General features: G+C 43.8%; 1 protein-coding gene across 4 annotated transcripts in view; it reads left to right on the forward strand.

Annotated features, from left to right (window-relative positions):
- fam131bb (family with sequence similarity 131 member Bb) overlaps positions 1-19004 on the forward strand; it is a 35402-nt gene that overhangs the window by 9820 nt on the left and 6578 nt on the right. The window contains exons 2-7 of one of the 4 annotated variants that reach the window (XM_010884960.5): positions 3991-4025; positions 9383-9418; positions 9870-9975; positions 12918-13142; positions 15181-15321; positions 17171-17487. In XM_010884960.5, coding sequence (XP_010883262.2) covers positions 3991-4025; positions 9383-9418; positions 9870-9975; positions 12918-13142; positions 15181-15321; positions 17171-17487 — 860 coding nt within the window. Of the gene's footprint in view, positions 1-3990; positions 4026-4984; positions 9419-9869; positions 9976-12917; positions 13143-15180; positions 15322-17170; positions 17488-19004 lie in introns of those variants that run through there. The other 3 variants (XM_010884961.4, XM_013139332.4, XM_010884959.4) reach the window with 3 other exon arrangements.

Genomic DNA, 19004 nt, shown 5'->3' on the forward strand with positions numbered 1-19004 from the left:
AGATGATGCACAAGAAAGCCCGCCAACAGTTTGCTGAAGACAAGCAGACTAAGGACATGGATTACTGGAAACCTGTCCTGTGGTCTGATGAGACCAAGATAAACGTATTTAGTTCAGATGGTGTCAAGCCTGTGTGGCGGCAACCAGGTGAGGAGTACAAAGACAAGTTTGTCTTGCCTAGAGCCAAGCATGGTAATGGGAGTGTCATGGTCTGGGGCTGCATGAGTGCTGCTGGCACTGGGGAGCTACAGTTCATTGAGGGAACCAAGAATGTCAACATGTACTGTGACACACTGAAGCAGAGCATGATCCGCTCCCTTCTGGAGACTGGGCTGCAGAGCAGTATTCCAACATGATAACGACCATAAAAACACCTCCAAGACGACCAATGCCTTCCTAAAGAAGCTGAGGTTAAAGGTGATGGACTGGCCAAGCATGTTTCCAGACCTAAACCCTATTTAGCATCTGTAGGGCATCCTCAAACGGAAGGTGGAGCAGCCCAAGGTCTCTAACATCCACCAGCTCCATGATGTCGTCATGGAGGAGTGGATGAGGACTCCAGGGGAAACCTGTGAAGCTCTGGTGAACTCCATGCCCAAGAGGGTTAAAGCAGTGCTGGAGAATGATGGTGGCCACACAAAATATTGACACTTTGGGCCCAATTTGGACTTTTTCACTTAGGGGTGTACTCACTCTTGTTGATAGTGGTTTAGACATTAATTGCTGTGTGTTGTGTTATTTTGAGGGGAAAGCAAATTTACACTGATATACAAGCTGTACACTCACTACTTTACATTGTTACAAAATGTCATTTCTTCGGTGTTATCACATGAACAGATGTGATCAAATATTTATAAAAATGTGAGGGATGTATTCACTATTGTGAGATACTGTTGCTGTGCCTTGTTTTAGTGGCCAAATGGACATAATCTATATAAAAACCTGTCCCAAAACATGTTTGGACGAGATAGACCACATAGATTAAAACCTTCCTATTTACACTTTTGCAATGTATTTTGACAAAATAATAGGTTCCTGACTAATGTGATCTATGTCACATAAGCTAGGCCACTGGCATCGTTTTTTCAATGCAAACACTCATTCAGTAAAATCGTTTACTAGGGTAATTCCTTTGGTGCCATTTCTGTCCTTACAAAAATAGGGATACTTATTTAGTGTAAAAGAGTTAAAATGTAAATTCCAAACTGTTTCAAATATGCGGTCAGGGCAGTATATTTCTACACAAAAATATTGATGTAGAAAGACAATTATATGCACTTTACTCAGTGATTGTAGGTGATTTTGCCATGTTATAAAGTGTTACTTATCAACTTTTAAGAAAAATGATAGGATAGGAAAAGTCTTCCTACATTAGCTTGTTGTCCTAGTGAAAAAATTACTCTCTCATAAAAAATGTTTTTCCCCTGAATGTATTTATCGTATTTGACATGTCATGTGTGTAGCTGAAATCACTTTGCATACTGTAAGTTTGTAGAAGATCTTCTTTAATTATAAAGACGCTTGTCACAATTATAGCACATTGGGGGAGGATTCTACTTTTTATGTGGGAAAGACCAGCTTGAAGCTAAGTATTTACTTCACATTTTTTCAATCTGTTTTTCAGTGTTTTATGATGTTAGTCTGTATTGTTTGTCTCAATCCACCCAGATAGGCTCGATAACACAGAAAGTGAATCACGTTTCATAATTCTAATATGTGTTCGATAGAGAAGTTCAAATCCTGGTCAAGTGTTCATCATCATACTAATTCCATTTTGCTCTCCCATAGATAAGGTTAACACGACCTTGAAATGTCCTCCCTGTTACATTCCATCCTGTTACATTCCACCCTGTTACATTCCACCCTGTTACATTCCATCCTGTTAGGTTCCATCCTGTTACATTCCATCCTGTTAGGTTCCATCCTGTTAGGTTCCATCCTGTTAGGTTCCATCCTGTTAGGTTCCATCCTGTTAGGGTTAGGAATATGTAGTGCGGAACATGTCCCTAACAGGTTGGAAATGCTGTTTGAAAATATATGAATTGTAATATCACCATGTAACACTATGTACATATTATTATATGTTTCATGCATGTTTCGACTTATAATCATGATCAATTTAAACTGTTGGTGTGGCTTTCCACCCTGTAATACTTCATTCCACCCTGTTAATGTGTTTTTACCCAATCATCACTTAACAATTCCATCCAGTGTTATACATTTTGTGTTAACTTGTACAGTTCAACTGAACACATACAGACATGTTGACCGAAGTCTATTATTATTCACCCGTATTCGGAAAACAATGTGTTGTCTTTGAAAAAGTAAATCTTACTGAATTCATACGGTAACGAGAGAGACACAGGGAAAAGACACAGTGCCAGTTTTCTGGGCCATGGGAGCATTTCATGAAAAAAGGTGTCAGAGTAAAGGCAAACAAAACGGAACTGTGAAATCCACAGGGCAGTGACTTGCATCTGCCCTTCCCTCCTCTGCCACTGCTGTCTTTATTCCTCCCCCTGACGAGGCTTGATTGGCAGCAGGTGTGCCTCATCAGGGGTAGGTTTTGAAGGGCCCCCTTTAATGTTTATGTCCCAGACAGGTCGGAAATGTCTCATGGTCTCAAGTAAACAATCCGCCTACATTTATTAGGATTTCGGTGCCTGAGTTTGAACTGTTTGTTATTCCGACAGACAAATAGAATAATGTAAGATCTACCGCTTTTTTATTAATGTTAAGTTCCAAATTGCACTGTATAGTAAGAATTACCCAATACCCAATCTAAGCACTGTTGTACAACTGTAAACATGGTTCACGGACAACACACACACACACACATGGGGAGGAGTGAACCCCCCAGAGAAACAAAGAGGGAGAGACATGGCCACAGACTCTGAAAAAGAGAGCAAGTGCCCAGAGACTGCTCCTGTATTTAAACTCCATTAGCACCACTGTCTTCCTAATTAAACTTATGTTTTAATTAGGATTTGGACAGTCAGGAAAAGAAGAAGGATAATATGAGCCATTAATCCAGCAGAGGGAAAGCACTTCAGCTACCCCCTGGAAGTGTTCACAGAACCTTTGGTGCCTGCTGTTTATTAAGTCAGTTTAAACCGTTTATAGATGATTCACAAATGTTTGTTAATTTTACTGTAACCAATCTGGGTACATTTGGGTCCATGTTGGGTTTTAGTGTCCTGTAGTTGGTAACTCTTCTTACATGGTTAGTCAGTCGTTGTTAGCCCACTGTTTTATAGCAGTTTTACAGCCACGGTCCTTATCCTCCTGATGTAATGAACACCGAGTCCAGGGGTGTGTGGTTCCAATTGTGGAAAACGCAACTGTCGATTTATTTTGTACAGGGGAGGAGGCAGGAGCAAAAACAGGAGAGACGGGCAAGTAGATTCGGTAACCAGGAGATCAGTCCACAAAGGCAACAGCACAGGCAGGACTAGACAGATAGGAGAAACCAGAGGCAGGCAGGCAGGTCAGGATACCGGGTGATCAGTCCACAATGGCAACAGTACAGGCAGGGGTAGACGGTAGGAGAATCCAGGGGCAGGCAGGCAGGTTAGGAGATAGGTTTCTAGATAACGAGATAGGACGGGGACGGAAAGGGAGAGAACAACAGGCTGGGAGTCAAAAGCAATGCAGAGAGCTACACAACGGCTTGGCAGGTCCACTACGAACAATACCTCACACTAGAGTGGAGGTGGAGAACAGCCTAAATAGAGAGGCAAACAGGGTGCAGGTGTTTAGTATTCCAGTGATTGGGATCTGGATTGCTGGGTGTGTTCATGTGTATCGGGATGTGAGAGCGTAACGGTGGCAGGTGAGGAGCTGGAGCCGGAACGACGCGAGGACCTCACACCTGAAGCCGGTCTTCCTCTCTCTAAACTCAATTGAAGAGGCTATATTCGCAGGGTGAAGGAACTGAAGTAACATATCCTAACATTGTGTCCCCCTCTTCTTCTTCTCATTCTTTCTTAGCGGCAGATGGAGTGCCTGTAAAGGATGGGGAACAGGTAAGGCTGAAATTCGGGACTGTAACGGTCACTCATTTACACAGCTCCGTCACCCTGTGACACCAAATGGCTCCAGCAGCGGGGATCTTGATCTAAGATGGTCAACAATCCAAGTCCAGTTGTACAACTTCTTCAGCTCTCTACTACTGAAGCCATGAGTGCCACTGCTTCTGCTGGTAGAGTAGCCACCTAGTGTACATTAACGTTGGTTTTCAGATTTCTACTACACTCAAAATGGCAGCTGTGGCTGGAAGACAATCAAACTCTGTGGTTGGCTTATTGCCGTTGCTATGACGTCTGCTGCTTTTCTGACTGAAAGTCATGGCTCAGTACTGGCTTACTGCAGAACAATACCAGCATCACCCACTTCCTCCTCTTCTCGCTCATCCCTCTCTCCTCTCCACTACCCCCTCAAGTCCTCTCTCCTCTCTTTCAGCTACTGTCACTAAACTGATCTTCAGGATTGGATGATTCTGTGGCAGAAGAAAGACAACCAGTTCAAATGAATCCACAGAAAAAGATAGATCAATAAGTAAGAGAGGGAGTGGGGAGCAGGGAGGGAGAGAGAATAAGGGAGTGGAAGAGTGAAAGAGTAACAGAGTGAGAAAGAGTGAGGGTGAGAGACAGACAGGAGAGGAAGAAAGAGTGAGAAATCTGAAAGATTAAAGCAAAGAGTGAAATAAAGAGTGACAAAGAGTAACAAAGAAAGACAGACAAAGGAAGATAGAGGAAAAGTGAAAAAGTGAGAAACAGGGAGAGTGACAGAAAGACAGAGAAAGGAAGAGAGAATGAATAACAGGGAGGGAGGAGAGGAAGAGTGACAGAATGAGTAACAGGGAGAGAGAGGAGAGGAAGAGTGACAGAATGAGTAACAGGGAGAGAGAGGAGAGGAAGAGTGACAGAATGAATAACAGGGAGAGAGAGGAGAGGAAGAGTGACAGAATGAGTAACATGGAGGGAGAGGAGAGGAAGAGTGACAAAATGAATAACAGGGAGAGAGAGGAGAGGAAGAGTGACAGAATGAGTAAGAGTTTTGGTGAGACTGATTCCATCTCTGAGGGCACTAAAACAACGTGCTGGTTCCTTGGCCCCAGGTCTGGTATCGTGAGAGACAATCCAGCTGATACTGGACTATGACACTTGTAATTTCCCGTCTGGGCTTCTATAACTCAAGGGTAGTTTTTCTCCATGCTTGTCCATAAAACTCCTGTAATGTAAAATGCTGCAGCCCATCTGGTGTTCAACCTTCCCAGTTTTCCCATGTCACCCATTCCTCCACCCACTAAATTGGCCATGGTGCTTGCCTACAGTCCAGCAATGGAACATTCCCTCCCAACCTTCAGGTCATGTTTAAAACCCACATATCCATCCAAGGTCTTTTTTCTGCCACTTCTGGTTTCTTGGCTGTCTCACCCCCGTGGGAGTCAAAGCTCTTCTCTTTTGTCCTGATCCTGGGTAGATTAATACTCCTATACATGTAACTTGTATGAAACCCATAAAGGACTTAGCCGTACGTATTCACAAAGCCTATGAAATAATATTTATTTGAAATAGGAAAAAAGAAAGCAAACATTGGTGAGAAAGACAAAGAGAGGTTTCAAACTTTCTCAATGATAATATTAAACATGGCAAACGGCTGACATGAATAGATAATGCTAATATGAATAATGCCTCTCAATGCCAAAAGAACCAGAGGTCCCTTGCAGGGTCCAAAATATGGAAGATACCTAGAGAGGAACCTGACTCCAGAGAGGAACCAGGGGTGGTCAGTCCCTTTTTGGCTGGATGAAGATTATTACAGTACATAACCTTATGGGCCAAGTCAATCTTTGCACTCTCTCTGTTGTGGTCTAAAAAAGCTAAAACATTAGGATTATTAAAATAAAATGTGGCAATTCATCATAGAAAGCATACAATGTCACATTAATGCAAATTAGTACAACAATGGAAATAATAGACATACATACAGTGACAAGATGGTTTCAATTCAAATGGTCATGCTTCTACCAATCCAGGTATAATACTGAGCTTAAACCCTATACTAACTTGAAATTGTATTGAATATTTCATAGAAAAATACTATTTTATATAGCTTCCTTTGCATAGTGTTAATTAACCACCAAATAGGGTTAACTGTTTAAGCTCTAGAGATCAAACAAACTTTGTTCGACATATTTAGGGTATGAAAATGCTTGAACGTTATTGACTATGACTGTCACTCACAGTTGAAGAGTACCTATGACAAAAATTACAACCTTCTACATGCTTTGTAAGTGGGATACCCTGCAAAATCGGCAGTGTATCAAATACTTGTTCTCCCCACTGTATTTGTGGTTGGAATAGTGAAAATAAGCATGTGTTTTAACATTGACATGTAAAGCCCATAAAGACATGAGACGGTGTTAGAGTTTTTGGTACGGATGCTTAAAAGCACATTGTTGTGAGTTAACATTTGCAAAGCTGTGAGGCCAGATGGAATACCAGGTGATTCTACCAGACCACCAAAGCCCCAATAACAGAAAGGCAACCTTCTTAAAAGACCTTAGTCCTGTAGCACTCACTTCCATAGCCATGAAATGCCCTAACATATCCAAAGATGATGCAATCTTAACTTGACACTGAAATCTTACACTTGGACAAGAAGAATTCCTATGTGAGAATACACTTTATTAACTACAGCTCAGTGCTCGACAGCATAATACCTTTCAAACTCATCATTAAAACCCTGGGACTGAACACCTCCCCTACAACTGGATCCTGAACATCCTAAGCAGCTGCCCACTGGTGTTGAGGGTAGGCAGCCACACATCCACCACGGTCACCGCCAACATGTGGCCCCTCAGGGCTGCTTAGTCCCTTACTATACTCCATATTCCCCAACTGTGTGGCTGTGAACAACACAAGTTGGCTGATGACTTTTGAGTGGTAGGCTGATGACTTGTCGGTGGTCGGCTGATGACTTGCCTGTAATAGGCTGATGACTTGTCGGTGGTTGGCTGATGACTTGTCTGTGGTTGGCTGATGACTTGTCCGTAGTAGGCTGAGGACTTGTCTGTGGTTGGCTGATGACTTGTCTGTGGTAGGCTGATGACTTGTCTTTGGTAGGATGATGACTTGTCAGTGGAAGACTGATGACTTGTCTGTGATAGGCTGATGACTTGTCTGTGATAGGCTGATGACTTGTCCTTGGTAGACTGATTACTTATCTGTGGTAGGCTGATGACTTGTCTTTGGTAAGCTGATGACTTGTCTTTGGTAGGTTGATGACTTGTCAGTGGAAGGCTGATGACTTGTCAGTGGAAGGCTGATTACTTATCTGTGATAGGCTGATGACTTGTCCGTGATAGGCTGATGACTTGTTAGTGGAAGGCTGATGACTTGTCAGTGGTTGGCTGATGACCTGTCGGTGGTAGGCTGTTGACTTGTCCATGGTTGGCTGATGACTTGCTTTAGTAGGCTGATGACTTGTCTGTGGTTGGCTGATGACTTGTCTGTGGTAGGCTGTTGACTTATCCATGGTAGGCTGATGACTTGTCTGTGGTAGGCTGATGACTTGTCAGTGGAAGGCTGATGACTTGTCAGTGGTAGGCTGATGACTTATCAGTGGAAGGCTGATGACTTGTCAGTGGTAGGCTGATGACTTCTCTATGGAAGGCTGAAGACTTATCGATGGTAGGCTGATGACTTGTCTGAGGTAGGGTTATGAATGGTCTGTGGAAGGCTGATGACTTTTCAGTGGTAGGCTGATGACATCTCAGTGGTTGGCTGATGACTTGTCTGTGGTAGGCTGATCACTTGTCAGTGTTAGGCTGATGACAATGGAGCTGATTGTGGATAACAAGAAAAGGAGAGACAAGAATAGCCTACTTCCACATTTACAGGACTAATGTAGAAGGGTAGAGAGTTTCAAATCCACATCACCAAAAAACTGAAATGGTTGACACACGCTGACTGCTGTGAAGAAAGCATGTCAGAACCTCTTCCCACTTAGGAGGCTTAAAAGATTTTGCATGGCTGCTCAGAACCTCAAAAAGTTTCACAACTGTGCCATCTTGTCAGGCTAGATCATTTTTTCCTATGGCATCAGCACAGCCCTTGATTGCACGATGCCTCAGTGGATGGTTGCAACAGCCAAGTTCATCAATGATGCCAAGCTACCTGTCATCCAAGACCTTAGAAGATTTTCCCAGGCACCCAAGTCATAGACTATTGTGTGTGTTACCACATGGAAGGCATGGTGTTGGGTATCCGTCCCTCAAGTACATAACTGTAGGATCTTTCGTACTCTTAAACAAGGCTACCAAATGAAAGACTATGAAATGTTAATGATAATTAAGTTTCTGTTTTTGCCCTATCCCTGATTTGAATATATACATGCAGTACACTCCCCCACACACTTGAACTAACTTGAACACACGACTCCATGCACACACACACATGGAAACGCACACACACTCAAGCGTTTCACTGGTGGACGACACCTGTTGGTAAGTCCATCCACCAAAACCAGACAAAGAACTTTGACCAATAAATTTTTTCCCACAGCCCACTCACTCCTCTACTGTCCACTCACTCCCACAGCCTGGTCACTCCTACTTTCCACTCCCTCCTACTGTCCACTCACTCCCGCAGCCTGGTCACTCCTACTTTCCACTCCCTCCTACTGTCCACTCACTCCAACAGCCCGCTCACTCCTACTGTCCTCTCAGTTTCACAACCCGCTCACTCCTACTGTCCACTCACTCCCACAGCCTGGTCACTCCTACTTTCCACTCACTCCTACTGTCCTCCCAGTTTCACAACCCGCTCACTCCTACTGTCCACTCACTCCCACAGCCCGCTCACCCATACTGTCCTCCCAGTACAGTCCTCTCACTCCTACTGTCCTCTCAGTACAGTCCTTTCACTACTATTCTCTCACTCCCAGAGCCCTTTCCCTCCTACTGTCCTCTCAGTTTCACAGCCCTCTCACTCCTACTGTCTTGGATAGGGTTCAGTGTGTGGGGTGGCATAATCAAAGAAGTGAAGGTGAATAGATGAAGAATCAGTCATTATTCCCTCTGCTGTACTGTAGAACTGATCTGCCTTTCAACCTCTCTCTCCTTCCTTTCTATGGCTCTGGTCTTTGACCCTCCTCTTCTCTACCTTCCTTGGAACACTCTTTGTGTACCTGTACCTCCCTCTGCTCTACTCTCTCTTTACCTATGCTATCCTTCTTTCCTATCCTGCATGTCGGTTATTCTTTCATTTCTCTTTGTCTTCTCCATTTTTTTGTCGACATCTTTCTCTCCGGTTCCTACTCTCTTACTCGTACCTGCTCCTTCTGTCCCCATCCCTCTCCTCCTTTTCTTCCTCAGCATGGACGATCAGACTTTTCATGGGAAGGAATCAATGTAAGTGTTGTGACATCATTCCTTCATCTTCCTTCCTTTAGATTTTCTGTTGATATTTATTTGCTTTAACTCACTTTAGGGCAACCTCGGTCCCCTCACTCCCCCTCCCACCTGACATGTCTTTAGAGTGTTGTTTTCAGGGTAGTAGTGCTCTGTAGTGACATGGAAAACAGTCAGCGTAACCCACACTACGTTCCAAAGACAAATCCAAAACAACATTTCCCACCGTCAGACAGGAAGCTGTTCCAACAATGACCTTGGGAAATGTCAACTGTTTTATGTAGAATTTTGCCAGATGATGACACTGTTGCCTTTCGACAGTGTATTATTAACCCAATGTCTACCGCGCTTATTCTCTCATCTCAGTCTTTTTTGTGGCACACACCACTTCTGCCTCTTCCTTCACACTCTCTCCTCCTCCATCTGTCATCCTGTTCCCTTGTTTCTTTAGCTGTCTATGGAGGACACCACGTCCATACTGCCTCGCCTGAAGAGGAACAACTCTAATGCCTACGGGATCGGTGCTTTAGCTAAGTCTTCTCTGACAGGTGTGTCAGGTGTGTGTTTGTCCTGTAACTGGTAAACTGACCCCATGTTGGCTCCTGTCTACACAGGCGCTGGAGCCAACATGGCCCCAGAGTGGGTTCCCCTGAATCACTTCCTCTACCCATTTTAATAATACTCGTCAATGGCTCACCCCCAAGTCATTGATGTTATATCGCTGAAACAACAATTCTATAAAATAAAAAAATACACTACCCACAATACATTGTAATGTGGCATGTTGAGTTAAAAGGATAGGTCACCAGAATTACACAAGGCAACATTGGTGTCCTTACAATTTAAACACATTTTTTTTTCAAACAAGACAAAATGTATGATTTGGTTTAGTTTCCCTGTTACTTTTAGGAGGCAGCAGGTAGTCTCATGGTTAAAGCATAGACTCAGAATTGGCATTGTAAAAAAGCAGTAATTCTATTCCAGACAGTTAACTGTAATTGCTACCGAGTCATTGCTCCAATTATCTGTTCTCAGTCAACTTATTGTACCTGGTAAAGAAAGGGTAAAACATAGACACTGTTTCCTGTCCTTTTAGCAATTGTGGCACAAATCCCATCCAAGTCCAAAGATATGATTTGAACATAATTTGTGAAAAATTTCTTGTACCAATATTATAATATTTTTGTATGTCATGTTGAAAGCGTCTGTAAGGGCTTTCTTGCTTAAGCGATACAATATATTTCAGATACTTCCAAACAATTTGGACATAATGCTTGGAAAACGCTAATCGTGGTCTCATAGCTTATGTCACTAATGCAACAATGCAAATATTTGGAAACAAGAAACTAGGCAAGCCTAGTTCAGCTGGCCCGCAATAGAAAATGTTGCCACCTCAATATTCGAAACCCGGTCGCCCACGTGAAAGGCTGTGTCATTAACCACTACACCACAGAGCAGAATATTTGCTGTTTGTCAGTATAGCCTCTTGTCTCCATCCTGAACTAATCCTCTTTTGCCACTAGCCATTTTAACAGTTAGTTGGCCATTCGTGAATGACATTGAACATTTCTTACTAAGTTTACCTCAACCACAAATAGCGGCTATGTATTGCATTTGCCACTGGCCGTTTTAATAGCGTATTAGTCAGTAATAAGCTTTACCGGTATCTACTAACTTACTGGAATAGTCATAAGAATTGAGCAATTGCTAGCGAGTCTGCCAAAGCTATTTCATTTCATGGCATAAGAACCTATTTTCCTCTTTCATGGCAAAAACAACATACTTTTTTCCTTTCATTCGTGAATTACATTTATACAATAACTATCAATAAAGGCGACAATAACTCACTTTTTCATCAAGTGAAAAGACGAGAGAATCGTGGAATCTACAAGAAATAATTAATAAATGTTGTTGCTCTCAATAGATTTGAACTTAGGTCTCCCACATGAGAGGCACTGTCTTTAACTACTGCGCGACGGTATTACGGCAGTCGCTAGACTCCATTGAGGATTGTGTAAAACTTATTAAAGTTTCTTATTAAGTTTACCTCCACCACAAAAAGCATCTATGAACTGTATTGCTTTTGTCACTGGCCGTTTTAACAGCTTATTAACCAGTAATAGGCTTACTAGTATCTACTAACTTCCTAGGAATAATCATAAGAATTGAGCAATTGCTAGTGAGACTGAAAAGGAACTATTCCATGCCAGAAACAGGCGCAATATAACCGTATACAGTTTCAGACAACGAAGTTTTCACCAATACGGAATAATTCACAATGCGTACTTCGCTTTTCCGGCGAGGAGATATGTACTCGGGACCTATAATTCACAAGACCGCTTCTCTAACCACTACGCTATTTAACAAGGATCAGTCAGTCAGTCAGAGACATTTGCTCTTCTTAGCCGTCTCCGTTTACGCAGTCCGGCAAAAAGTTAAATGATATGGAGGCATGGATACCTGTTATAATTTGTCCATAAATAGGTTGCAGGGTAAATACACCAATGTGCCATTTTGTAATTTTGGTGAACTATTTAATTAACAGGAGGTGAGTGGTGAATGGGAGGTGTAGTTTTTTGTCTGTACAGTGGTTGTGAAGCAGCGTTGAGCCACTCTAATGTCTGTGTCTACTGTCGCTGAATGTAGTCTTAGTTTGTAGCTGTGTGTAACAGTGAAATTGTTTAATATGCAGTGTGCAGTGCAGTGCAGTTTCTAGTATTGTAGTTTTAACATGTAGTGAATTGCATTGGAATTCAGTGAACTGCAGTGCAGTGAATTGACACAGTGAACATACATCTCACATAACCACCATTTTCATACGTCTGCATTGAAGAACTTAAAATGCAGAAACACTCTAGTCATCACATATTGACTCAGATACCTGAACTACAGAGAAAGTAGTGAAATACACACAACACAGACCATCATGACAGAACATGAACGATCTTCCGCAGTGTGAGCATGGCTTAGCAGACACTGCAGAGGGAGTGGGATTTTCCTTAGCCAGCGCAAGAAGCTTAGCAGAGGTGTGAAAGTTATCACGTCAACAAGCCGACCTCTCATTACTCATACTCCTCCACTGTATCACCCCAATTAACCTCCCCTATCCCAGGATACACCATTCTTAAGAGCAGACATATCCATTTCCTCGTCCATGCGTCCCGTCCACCCTCCGTCTTGGGTCCTGGTGTCATCTCATCTGCATTACAAACACGAGCATCACCTTCATAGACCTTATTGAATCAGCAATCTACAGCCATCTATCATTTATCCATTTATCTAGACGGTGACCGGCAGGCCTAAATGTGGAATGATAACATAATATCCTATCTCTTTCCTTCCCATATCCCTTCAACCTGATGCCTGTCTCCTAACTCCCCGGAATTCCACACAAACCCTTTATCCCTTCAACCCTTTATCCCTCTAACCCCTAATCCACTTCCATCCTTATACCCCTTCCGAACACTTTCATCACCCCTCCCCCCCACCACACGCCCAGGTGTGAATCGCTCCATGAAGGACAAGGTGACCAAGCCCACGTCCATGGCCCAAGGCCGGATGGCACACATGATCGAGTGGCAGAACTGGGACATGTCTGTGGTGGGCCCAGGGGGAGTGTCGGTGCCGCGCAAGTCCACAGCAGAGCAGGAGATTGAGAGGCGGATGGAGAGTGATGCCTACAGTGACCTCAGCGACGGGGAGAAGGAGGCCCGCTTCGCTGCAGGTCAGAGGTCAAATGGGGAGGGGTTTCGAAATCAGGGGAGACACAGAACATACGCGTGCGCTTACATACACCTTCAAATACATGCAAAACAGACGCGCAATGATATTGATTGGGCGGTGAGCATATGAGATAATATTAGCCAACGGAATATGAGCGGTGGGTAGACAAGACTTGGACTTACAGTTGATTTACACACAGTGTCAGTATAGTTTGGTCTACATTCAGGGAAGTGAACAGAAGGAGTTCAGTAACAGTTGGGACGAGCACGGACGTGGTGAGCATAGTCTGACTAGTCTCTGTGGGACGGATGGCTGGTTGCTGAGGAGCACAGCATTGGAAAACAAACTGTTCAGGTGGTGGGATTTCTTCGTCATTATTCAGTGTACTACCCTCTTGCCCCTGCCAGCTGGGGGAGCACTGCGTCCAGTGGTGAGTGACTGGGGGGGTGGAGGGGAACAGCGAGGGCTTTGCTTGTACGCATCCGTGTCCCAGAGTCATGTAACCCCGGGGTGGAGGTCAGGTGGCGGCTGATGATCCTGTCCGTTGATCGTCCAGTGTACTGTAGTTTACCCCTCAACAAACGTGGACCCCAGACAGACAGTGGTGCCTTTGTCGAGCTTTTCAATGCCTTTAGATTATCTGGAGAGGATGAATAAAAAGAATGATAGTGTTGGTATGGGATTTGTGCAGTTGAAACTACACCGAAGCATTGATTGCTGTCAAACCTTTTCTAAAGCTTGATTATGTATATTTAACAGCGATCAGCCATAACATTATGACCACTGAGAGGTAAAGTGAATAACATTGATAATCTCGTTATCATGGCACCTGTCAGTGGGTGGGATATATTAGGCAGCAAGTGAACATTCTGTCCTCAAAGTTGATGTGTTAGAAGCAGGAAAAATGGACAAGGGTAAGGATCTGAGTGACTTTGACAAGGGCCAAATTGTGATGGCAAGACGACTGGGTCAGAGCATCTCCAAAACTCCAGCCCTTGTGGGGTGCTCCCAGTCTGCAGTGGTCAGTACCTATCAAAAGTGGTCCAAGGAAGGAAAAGGGGTGAACCTGGCAACAGGGTCATGGGCAGCCAAGGCTCACTGATGCACATGGGGAGTGAAGGCTGGCCCATGTGATCCGATCCAACAGACAAGCTACTGTAGCTCAAATTGAAAAAGTGAATACTGGTACTGATAGAAAGGTGTCCGAACACACAGTGAGACGTAATTTGTTGCGTATGGAGCTGCATACTCAGACCAGTCAGGATGCCCATGCTGACCCCTGTCCACTGCCGAAAGCGCCTACAATGGACACGTGAGCATAAGACCTGGACCACAGAGCAATGGAAGAAGGTGGTCTGATGAATCATGTTTTCTTTTACATCACATGGATGGCTGGCTGCGTGTGTGTTGCTTTCCTGGAGAACACAAGGCACCAGGAAGCACTATAGGAAGGAGACAAGCCGGTGGAGGCAGTGTGATGCTTTGGGCAATGTTCTGCTGAGGGTCCTGCCATTCATGTGGATGTTACTTTGACACGTACCACCTACCTGAGCATTGTTGCAGACCATGTGCCCCCTTTCATGGCAACAGTATTCCCTGATGGCATTGGCCTCTTTCAGCAGGATAATGTGCCCTGCCACAAAGCCAAAATGGTTCAGGACTGGTTTGAGGAACACAACAACAAGTTCATGGTGGTGACTTAGCCAGCAAATTCCCCAGATCTCAATCCAATGGAGCATCTGTGGGATGTGCTGGACAAACAGGTCCGATCCATGGAGGACCCTCTTTACAACTTACAGGACCTAAAGGATCTGCTTCTAACGTCTTGGTGCCAGATACCACAGCACACCTTCAGAGGTCTCAACGGGTAAAGGCTGTTTTGGCGGCAAAAGGGGGACCGACACAATATTAGGCAGGTGGTCATAATGTTATGGCTGATCAGTGTATGTTGATAATGTAGGTAAACGACATCATTTAATTCTAATGGTTCTAAGGGAATACACCAGTCAACTGTGTTATTACAATGACCCTAACTCCAGGTATACTGCAGCAGTTTGCTATCTCCCAAGCAACACTCATGGCCTGGACCTCAATGGATGGAGAGAGCCTGATGTCAGGGTCTAACCAGGGTAGCGTGGCCCACCTCAGCGAGGTCAACCAGGAGAGCATTACCAGCCGAGGTAAGGGACTAGAAATATGGCCTCTTAAACAGCATGTGTTATTCAAGTAAGGGAGAACAAATATGTCTGACAAAAAATAAAAACTATCAGCCAGGGCAAAAATGAAGTATAGTTTACAAAGATAAACTGTAGTGCAACATTATGGCTTTCAAGATTTTTTGTTCTTACACAGATTCAGTTCAGTGCAGCTTGAAGGTCGTTTAAAAGAGGTGTTTACCCAATTTGAATGCCAAAATGTTGTACTACAGTATATCTTTGTAAAACTGTCTTTGTTTTTCACATTTGGTTGTCACATTTGATGAGTCATCACTGAATATTTGTTTTAGACTGATAACTGAAAAGACTGAAATACCTAAATCAACACTGGGGGTCTATTAAAAGCACAGAAAGAGTGAACACATAAGCCCACAGGTTTCTAGGCCCATTGCTAACTAGTGTTAGCTAAACGACTAGACTTTTACAGGAATGGCTAGCTTGCTAACTGGGATCCTGCACTGTGGAACGTTGTCTAAAATTGAAAGCCAAACCCGTTTTTATACAGGCTTGAAGTCAGGCAAAGATGGAGTGTGGGCAACACTATGTATCCCTTTGCTTGGTAACGAAGGCATATTCTCCCATCTCAGCTTGAAGGGGAACTCTGTACTCATTTCACATTGGCAAACACGGCCTGGGGGAATGCAAGACCAGGGATTTCAGCTGTATAAATAGTACACTTGGTCATTATTATTCCACATCGCTGTGTTGTCCGTTATAACGCTCATATTTTTCTCCTTAAGCAAAGAGCTGATCCGACGCAAAGATGTGTTGAAATTACAAATGTATTTATTTTACTGATCTGCTATTTTAAGATAAAAAATGGTCTTGAGGATGTGTGGTGAACATTAGTTTAATCACAGCTTTGGGCTGGTTATGTCATTCAATGATATAACCATATAATGTTGATGTAAAAAGCTATTCAGCTGTCGCTGGATGTATTAGGACACAGTGTTGAGTCAACGTTAATGTGATAAATGATGACTCAAAACTGTGAACATACATCCAGTAACTGCCAGATGGAGGAATGCTGAAGGAAGATTGACAGCATTACTCGAGCTGACTCCTAGCAGCACCGGATTAACTCAGCACACCTTGAGATTTTTTAGTCAGATCACCTGTTTAACACAAACAGTGTTGGTCAATGTTCCAGAGCATGTCTGTGAATAGGTGTGTTTATGTCATTCTTTTGTGTTTTTCAACCTTGGCAAATACAATGTATTGGTAAGCCAGAGCAAAGCCAAAACACAAAACTGAATAATTTTTACATACAATCATTCTTCAAAAGTTGGAAAATGATTATCAGTCAAGTTCAGCCATGATAAATGTAGTTTGGTATGTAGGTTGGTCATATAACCTGTGTTATTGTAAAATGCATTTGTCATTTTAATGCAGGGCAGACCGACTTCCCAATGGCAATAGAGTGTCATACTGTTGATGTATTAGACTATTCGGTGAAGCTTGGGGTCTGTCTGGGGGATCTTTCAATTAAAATAATTTTCTCCAGGATATATTAGGTTCTGACAGGGTAGGGATGTCTCTCAGGGGTTTTGTACGATTTCTCTCATGGTTTCCTATTTAAAAAGTCTGATCTTTTTTATAGCAGTTCGATGTCCATGAGGTCCATGGAGTGCATCCATCAAGTACAACCAACCCTTTAACCCACGTCTCACCTCCCATCACTCCTTCTTCCCCTTCTTCTCATTCTCTCAGATCAGATAGTGCATCACTTCTCTTCGTCACACGTTGGTTTCATTCTCTCACACCGGATCGTGAACACCTCCTCTTCTCTTTCTTGCCCTTCTCATCCTCTCAGACCAGATACTGCACCACTCCTCTGCCGACATGTGGCCCAACACCTACGTCGCCCAGGGTCTCTACTGCCTCTCATCCTCTGATGCCTGGGAGCCTATCAGCAACGAGCCCTCTGGTGTGGCCTCCCCCGCTGCAGGCTCTTACGTGATGCAGCAGGGCGGGACTTCCTGTGAAGGGTTTGATGGGAGCACATTGCTGCAGCAGCAGCAGCAGCAACATCAGTACAGCCTACAGCAGCAGAGTCAGCTCCATCAGCTCCATCAGCTCCAGCAGCTCCAGCACTACCAGCAACAGCAGCTCCTGTATCAGCAACAACAGGTGAGGAGAAACCACAACCTGGTCAGCAGCACTTCCACATCGATGATGTGGTCGGCCAACATTTTGTGGGTCTTCTTATTTTCTGTTCATGCAAATCCCTTCAAAATTGTGCACAAGACAAAAATACAGAAATTTGCCTTTTGATGTAGCAATACTATTAACCATTTAGCAGTACATTATTGTCTTTACCTTGTTAATACGACACATTTACATTGTCCCTTTCATTCCAGTATTATGCTGGAAAGAGAAAGTGACACTTATTTAGGATCACATTTACAGTGGGAAGAACAAGTATTTGATACACTGCCGATTTTGCAGGTTTTCCTACTTACACAGCATGTAGAGGTCTGTCATTTTTATCATAGGTAAACTTCAACTGTGAGAGACGGAATCTAAAACAAAAATCATTGTATGATCTTTTATTAATTAATTTGCATTTTATTGCATGACGTACAGTAAGTATTTGATCGCCTACCAACCAGTAAGAATTCCGGCTCTCACAGACCTGTTAGTTTTTCTTTAAGAAGCCCTCCTGTTCTCCACACATTACCTGTATTAACTGCACCTGTTTGAACTGGTTACCTGTATAAAAGACACCTGTCCACACACTCAATCAAATAGACTCCTACCTCTCCACAATGGCCAAGACCAGAGAGCTGTGTAAGGACATCAGGGATAAAATTGTAGACCTGCACAAGGCTGGGATGGGCTACAGGTCAATAGGCAAGCAGCTTGGTGAGAAGGCAACAACTGTTGGCGCAATTATTAGAAAATGGAAGAAGTTCAAGATGACGGTCAATCTCCCTTGGTCTGGGGCTCCATGCAAGATCTCACCTCGTGGGGCATCAATGATCATGGGGAATGTGAGGGATCAGCCCAGAACTACACGGCAGGACCTGGTCAATGACCTGAAGAGAGCTGGGACCACAGTCTCAAAGAAAAGCATTAGTAACACACTACGCCGTCATGGATTAAAATCCTGCACGCAAGGTCCCCCTGCTCAAGCCAGCGCATGTCCAGGCCCGTCTAAAGTTTGCCAATGACAATCTGGATGATCCAGAGGAGAAATGAGAGAAAGTCATGTGGTCTGATGCTTTTTGGTCTAAACTCCACTCGCCGTGTTTGGTGGAAGAAGAAGGATGAGTACAACCCTAAGAACACCATCCCAAACGGGAAGCATGGAGGTGGAAACATCATTCTTTGGGGATGCTTTTCTGCAAAGGGGACAGGAGGACTGCACCGTATTGTGGGGAGGATGGATGGGGCCATGTATCGCAAGATCTTCCCTCAGTAAGAGCATTGAAGATGGGTCGTGGTTGGGTCTTCCAGCATGACAACGACCTGAAACACACAGCCAGGGCAACTAAGGAGTGGCTCCGTAAGAAGCATCTCAATGTCCTGGAGTGGCCTAGCCAGTATCCAGACCTGAACCCATTAGAAAATCTTTGAAGGGAGCTGAAAGTCTGTATTGCCCAGCGATAGCCCCGAAAGGATCTGGAGAAGGTCTGTATGGAGGA

The sequence above is a fragment of the Esox lucius genome, chromosome 20 (genome assembly GCF_011004845.1).
Source record: "Esox lucius isolate fEsoLuc1 chromosome 20, fEsoLuc1.pri, whole genome shotgun sequence".
Classification (NCBI taxonomy): Eukaryota; Metazoa; Chordata; class Actinopteri; order Esociformes; family Esocidae; genus Esox; species Esox lucius.